The sequence below is a fragment of the Bison bison genome, unplaced genomic scaffold (assembly GCF_000754665.1).
Source record: "Bison bison bison isolate TAMUID 2011002044 unplaced genomic scaffold, Bison_UMD1.0 scf7180017864205, whole genome shotgun sequence".
Classification (NCBI taxonomy): Eukaryota; Metazoa; Chordata; class Mammalia; order Artiodactyla; family Bovidae; genus Bison; species Bison bison.
Window position 1 is genome coordinate 5,852,855 of NW_011494777.1, and position 6,744 is coordinate 5,859,598.

General features: G+C 51.5%; 1 protein-coding gene across 1 annotated transcript in view; it reads left to right on the forward strand.

Annotated features, from left to right (window-relative positions):
• Positions 1-6,744, forward strand: part of ST14 (suppression of tumorigenicity 14 (colon carcinoma)) — a 38,299-nt gene that overhangs the window by 24,112 nt on the left and 7,443 nt on the right. Inside the window, 6 exon segments of the mRNA XM_010844705.1 lie at positions 3,471-3,610; positions 3,785-3,882; positions 4,431-4,540; positions 4,623-4,753; positions 6,277-6,381; positions 6,597-6,707. Coding sequence (XP_010843007.1) covers positions 3,471-3,610; positions 3,785-3,882; positions 4,431-4,540; positions 4,623-4,753; positions 6,277-6,381; positions 6,597-6,707 — 695 coding nt within the window.

Below are 6,744 nucleotides of genomic sequence, written 5' to 3' on the forward strand. Positions count from 1 at the left end.
CCCCACCCTTGCTATTGTGAATGAAGGTTTTACTGTTGCTCAGTGATGCCGAGGCCTACAAATGGGAGATGACTGCTGTTGAAAAAACAGTTTGTTACTCACAAGCTGACAGTTAGTTGCTGAGAGGAGGAGCCACACAGGGCCACAGAGGGAGGCACCAGGGTTGTTCAGGAGGCAGAGGGGCCTGGAGGATAATGTGGGTAAGAGCCTTTGTGTGGATTCTGCAGCAAAGGCAAGGCAGAGTTACCCCTTAGGACGGGTTGGTTTGAATAACTCCAGCGGCCTCCGTAGCCTGGGGCCGCCTCCACTAGACTGGTAGCTGGGCAATTAGGGGAGGTAGAGAGTGGTCTCCAGCAGATGAGCCCCACAGAGAAGGTGTTTGGGGTGTGGGCTCCGGTTAGTCTGCATGTAAAAGTCTTGCTTAAGTCTTTACTGTCTCAAGGGATTGACTAGCCCTGGGGAAAGAGGGGGGAAGGCTACCTCTCCAGGGTTAGCAAGCCCCCAGGGGTCAGAACATCAGAATTATAGGAAGTAAAAAGGCATAAGATACACATCACTGTATATAAATATATAAGCACAAAAGTGAACGTGAACGTGAAGTCGTTCAGTCCTGTCTGACTCTTTGCGACCCCGTGGACTGTAGCCCACCAGGCTCCTCTGTCCATGGGATTCTCCAGGCAAGAATACTGGAGTGGGTTGCCATTTCCTTCTCCAGGGGATCTTCCCAACCCAGGGATCGAACCTAGGTCTCCCGCATTGCAGGCAGACACTTTAACCTCTGAGCCACCAGGGAAGCCCCCTATATAAGCACAGGGAACTATATTAAATATCTTATAATAACCTATAATGGAAAAGAATCCAAAGGAAAAAATATATATGTATAACACCTTGCTGTACACTGTATATCAACTACGCTTCAGTTAAGAAAAGGCATGGAGGCTTTCCTGGTGGGTCAGTGGTAAAGAATCCATCTGCAAATGCAGGAGACTAGGGCTCGATCCTTGGTCTGGGAAGATATCACGTGCTGCAGAGCAGCTAAACCTGTGCACCACAACTATTGAGCCTGTGCTCTGGAGCCCAGGAGCCACAAGTACTGAGCCCACACGCTGCAGCTGCAGAAACCCATGTGCCCTAGAGCCCGTGCTGTGCCGCAGAGAAGCCGCTGCGATGAGAAGCCTGTGCGCCACGACTAAGGAGTAGCTCCCGCTCTCCAAAACCAGAGAAAGCCCAAGAGAAGCAACGGAGACCTAGCGCAGCCAAAAATGAATGAAATAAATTATTTTTTAAAGTTAAAAAAAAAAGGCATAATGCACCTGCTAGGGGGTGCTGAGGTGAATCAGAGCCTGCAGGTAGGGGTGAACTGCCTCCATTCAGCTCCCCCCGCCACCTTGGACTCAGTGGACCGGAGCCTTCGATTGTTGTCTATAGAAATGAGCTGGACAGATGTTTTGTGATTAATAAGGTACTAAACTTCAGGCCGAAACCCAGAGAGAGCTATCTGCTGCCACAGCTTTGCAGCCAGGACTTCTATCTAAACACCGCTTTCATGCTGGGTTTCTTTCTCTTTCTGTAACTGATCGTCTGTATGACCAATAAATACCTGGTCCTGAGAGGCAGAGGGTAGAACAGATGTGCACAGAGAGGACAGACACCACTCATCATCTTACCATCTGGAAATGGTCACTGTTAAATGTGTGTTGTACCTTCCTGCAGGGTTTTTTTTGCTATGTGTATATTTGTGTATTTATTTAAAAGTGGGATTATGTGGCACACTTGGTTGCATTGTCTGCTCTGTAAAGATGAAGCATGTAATGATGGCCCTCCCAGATGAGTGGCATATCTGTGTCACTGTTAATGGTGGTGGTGTCGGTCAGCTCATATGCCATATTTATTAGCAGTGAGGGCTCCGGTGCCCAAGTGACGAGTCTGAAATTCAGTCCTGCTGCTCTTTTTTGGTGGGCAGAGATTTTTTCCTTCATTGACTTATTCACTCATTTAAAAATTTTAAAAATATTTTTTATGTTGGAGTTTAGTTGATTTATTACAGTATTGTGTTAGTTTCAGGTGTACAGCAAAGTGATTCAGTTATGCATATCTATATCTATGCTTTTTTTCAGATTATTTTCCTATGTAGGTTATTACAGGGTATCAAGTAGAGTTCCCTGTGCTATTCAGTAGGTCCTCGTTGATTACTTTATATATAGTGGTATGTATCTGTTAATCCCAACCTCTTAATTTATCCCTCCCTCCCTTCCCCCTTTGGTAACCAGAAGTTTGTTTTCTGTATCTGGGAGTCTCTGTTTTATAAATAAGTTCATCTGTATAATTGTTTTTAGATTCAACGTATAAGTGATATCATAGGGTATTTTTGTTTGTCTGATTGACTTCACTTAGTATGATGATCTCTAGGTCCATGTTGCTGGAAATGGCATTATTTCGTTCTTTTTTGTGGCTGAGTAAATACTCCATTGTATGTACATACCACGTCTTCCTTATCCGTTCACCTGTCAATGGATATTTGGGTTACTTCCACACTGTGGCTACTGGATATAGTGCTGCTACGAACTTTCACTTGCATGTATCTTTTCAAATTATGGTTTTCATCTTTTCTGGACATTTGCCCAGGAGTGAGATTGCTGGGTCATGTGGTAGCTCTATTTTTGTTTATTTAAGGCCTCCATACTGTTTCCATAGTAGCTGCACCAATTTACATTCCCACCAATAGTGTAGGAAGGATTCTTTTCTCCATACCTTCTCCAGTGTTTCTTGTTTGTAGACTTTTTGATGATGGCCATTCTGACCAGTGTGATACCTCACTGTAGCTTTGATTTTCATTTCTCTAATATTTAGCTGTGTTGAGTATCCTTTCATGTGATTTTTGGCCATGTGTTATGTCTTCTTTGGAGGAATGTCTATTTAGATATTTTGCCCATTTAAAAAAAAAATTTTTTTTTGATATTGAGCTGCATGAGCTGTTTGTATATTTTGCAGATTAATCCCTTGTGGGTTGTATCACCTGCCAATATTGTCTCCCATTCTATGGGTTGTTTTTCGTTTAGTCCTGCCACTTACCAGCTGTGTAGTCGTGGGCAAGCTATTTAACCTATTTCACCTCTGTTTCCTTATCTGTAAAATGGGGATAATAGTATTTAATGGTTGTGATGAATACCCGAGTTAATGGATATAGAAGCAGTAAGGATGGTGCCTGGCATATTCCTAGTGTTAGTGTTAACAGTTGATGCTGTTAACTGCTGCTGCAATTATTTGGCCCATAGTTTGTTTAGCGAGCCCTCTTTTGTTAGGCATTCAGTGTTTCTGAGTTGTTTATAAACAAAGACAGTCTTATGAGGAGATCTTTACTTAAATGGCGGGTCGAGGGTGGGGGCGGACCCCACGGTGGGGGGACCCCACCCTTGACCCCTCTGCTGAGGTTCTGTGGCTCCCATAACACTCCCCCTTCTGCCCCGCAGGCTGTGTGGGACCTACCCTCCCTCCTACAACCTGACCTTCCTCTCCTCCCAGAACGTCCTGCTCATCACGCTGGTGACCAGCACCGAGCGCAGGCACCCCGGCTTCGAGGCTGTGTTCTTCCAGCTGCCCCGGATGAGCAGTAAGGGGCGGCCCAGGCGGGGACAGGCCTGGGGGCCATGGGGTTTGAAGCTCACGCCCTCCTGAGCTGTGGGCGTCTGGTGCCCAGGCTTGAGGGAGGCTGGCCGGCTCCTTGGGGCCCCTTGCCCTCCTGGGACCTCAGTCGTCACGTGTGTCTCTCTGCCTTTCCTTCCAGGCTGTGGAGGCTACTTGCGGGCAGCCCAGGGGACATTTAACAGCCCCTACTATCCAGGCCACTACCCGCCCAACATCAACTGTACCTGGCACATCGAGGTGGGAGTTGTGAGCTGTGGGGGGTTAGAGAAGTTGGTTGGGGGGTAGATGGGGGAGGAGAGGAAGGGGTTGGGCGTGCTCCAGGGAGGCAGGAGAGAGGGCGATGAGCACCTTCGGCCACTCCCAAGGGGTGTGTGTGGAGGCTGTGGGCGGGGCAGTTTCCGAAGCAGCGTCTTCAGACCCAAGCTCAACCCCCCTCCTGTGGCCGGTGCCTGCTGGAGGGACCCAGCCCCGGGATGGGCTGGCTCTGGGGCCTCCCGGAGGAGCTGTGGGGACAGTGAGTGCCGTGCAGAGGAGGACACGCTCACTGGACGGCTGGAAACGTGCGCCATCCAGTCAGTGATGTGGGAGAACTGCCCGGCCTTCTTTAGAACACCACAGTGTGTGCTGCTGCTGGCGAGTCGGGAAGGTCTTCCTTCCAGATCCCTCCTGCCGTGTCCTCACTGCCCTGCAGACAGGCGGGCGGGAAGAACCCCCCCATTCCCCACCAGCTCAGGAAAGAGGGAGGCTGTGCAGAGCCAGGCCCACAGCAGCATCTCTCTCCGCAGGTGCCCGACAACAAAAACGTGAAGGTGCGCTTCAAAGCCTTCTTCCTGCAGGAGCCCAACGTCCCCGTGGGCTCTTGCACCAAGGACTACGTGGAGATCAACGGGGAGAAGTGAGTGTCGGGTGAGGGCGAGTGGGGGTGCCCCAGCCCCAGGTGAGTCTTCTTCCTCTGCTCAGCTGCCCGCCGCCCCCAGGTACTGCGGAGAGAGGCCGCAGTTTGTCGCCAGCAGCAGGAGCAACAAGATCACTGTCCACTTCCACTCGGACCAGTCCTACACCGACACCGGATTCCTGGCGGAGTTCTTGTCCTTTGATGCCCGTGACCGTGAGTGTCGCGCTCAGGAAGCGGGGCCTGGCTGGAGGGCCGACCTGAGATTGGCCGTCTATTCTGCATCTCATTAGCATCTCTGACGCTGAGCCGCCAGAGCTCGTAGGCTGCATCTCAGTCACTGCAGTAGCTTTTTGAGGGAAAAAGAGCCAACAGTGCCCTTAGGTCCCTGGGAGCAGCCCCTCAGGCCGGGGAACTCAAAGTGCCTTTGTGCCACTGTCCCTTTGGCTCTGCACCACTTTGAGAATCTGCTTGTCCCTGGCCTTTTAGCGGCTCTCAGATGAATAGCGTGCTTTTGAGACAGAGCACACTGGGGCATGGATCATCGCGTGAACCACTCCTAGCTCTGAAAATTGAGATCTCTACTGAAGAGATCTCAACTGTTTCCATGCATTTAATTTCACTGTCTGCTGTGAATATCAGTTCTTCTCTGTCCACAGTGGGATCTTTTTGTTTGTTTCAACCTTGTATCATAGAATAGGGCTTCCCAGGTGGCTACCAGTGGTCAAGAAACTGCCAATGCAGGAGATAACAGGTTCAATCCCTGGTCTGAGAAGATCCCTTGGAGAAGAAAATGGCAACCCACTGCGATATTTGTGCCTGGGAAATCCCGTGGGAAGAGGAGCCTGGCAGGCTGCAGTCCATGTAGTCGCAGAGTCGAACACAACTTAGCTAGTAAACAATAACACATTATAGAATAACCTTTAGGAAGACACTTTAACTGCACTGCTGCTGCTGCTAAGTCACTTCAGTCGTGTCCAACTCTGTGTGACCCCATAGACGGCAGCCCGCCAGGCTCCCCCCTCTCCGTCCCTGGGATTCTCCAGGCAAGAACACTGGAGTGGGTTGCCATTTCCTTCTCCGTTTAACTGCACACAAGCATCCAAATTTAAGTTCACATTCAGCTGCATGGCTCACCACCCAAAGTGTAATTAGATGAGCAAACCCTTTTGATAAGTGACAAAGCTACTTGTGCAGAGAAAGGGAAACAGGTTTCTCTCAGTTTGTCATCTGCCCGATGACATCAGTTGTCAGACACATCCTAGTCTCAGAAACGTTTAAGTGTGGAAACACCTTAGAATTAAGGAGATCCAGCGATTCCTGGTGCCTGGGGGAGGACACGCATATCATCTGTCTGCCGAGTGGCTGCTGCTCCAGGTTGCCAATCGGGAGCCTGGTGCTTGGGGTCATGGCCGGCCAAGGACACGGGGCTGTAGAAATCAGTGCACGCCCGCCGGCCTCTCTCTGCTCTGCACAGGGCCTCCCAGGGATTGGTCATGGGGGCCAGGAGGGACCACAACCAGTGCCTTTCCCACCCCCTCCAGCCATCCCACTGGTTGTAGGAACCCCTTGCCACAGCTCAGTAGGCCTAGAGACCCCCAGCTGCAGCCTCACTCCTCTCTACTGGGGGCTGGGCTGGGAGGTCTCTGGTGCCCAGTGTGGCTGGCCGCAAGGTCGGGAAGCCTGTAGTGGAGGTGATGGGGGTGGCTGTGGACTTCAGGCCTACCCTCTGCCTGCAGCGTGCCCAGGCAGTTTCATGTGTAACACGGGGCGGTGTATCCGGAAGGAACTTCGCTGTGACGGCTGGGCCGACTGCACTGACTACAGCGATGAGCTCGACTGCAGTGAGTCCCCTGGTGTCCTCTGCCCTCTCTGTGCCCGGCTTCTGCCTGCGACCCCAAGCGGGAAGGCCTGAGGTGGGGGTGGGAGTCGTTCCTGTCCTTTGCAGCCCATGGTGCTGAATCAGCCTCCACGACCGGGCGGGATGGGATCCCCAGGGCCGTGGGAGTGACTGAGTACCGAGTGAGCCTGGCATCTAACTGCCTCCCCGCCCCTGCAGAGTGCAACGCCACCTACCAGTTCACATGCAGGGACAAGTTCTGCAAGCCCCTGTTCTGGGTCTGTGACTCTGTGAAGGACTGTGAGGACGGCAGCGACGAGGAGGGCTGCAGTGAGTGTGGCCGGGGTCCGGGCGGGGATCGCTGCCC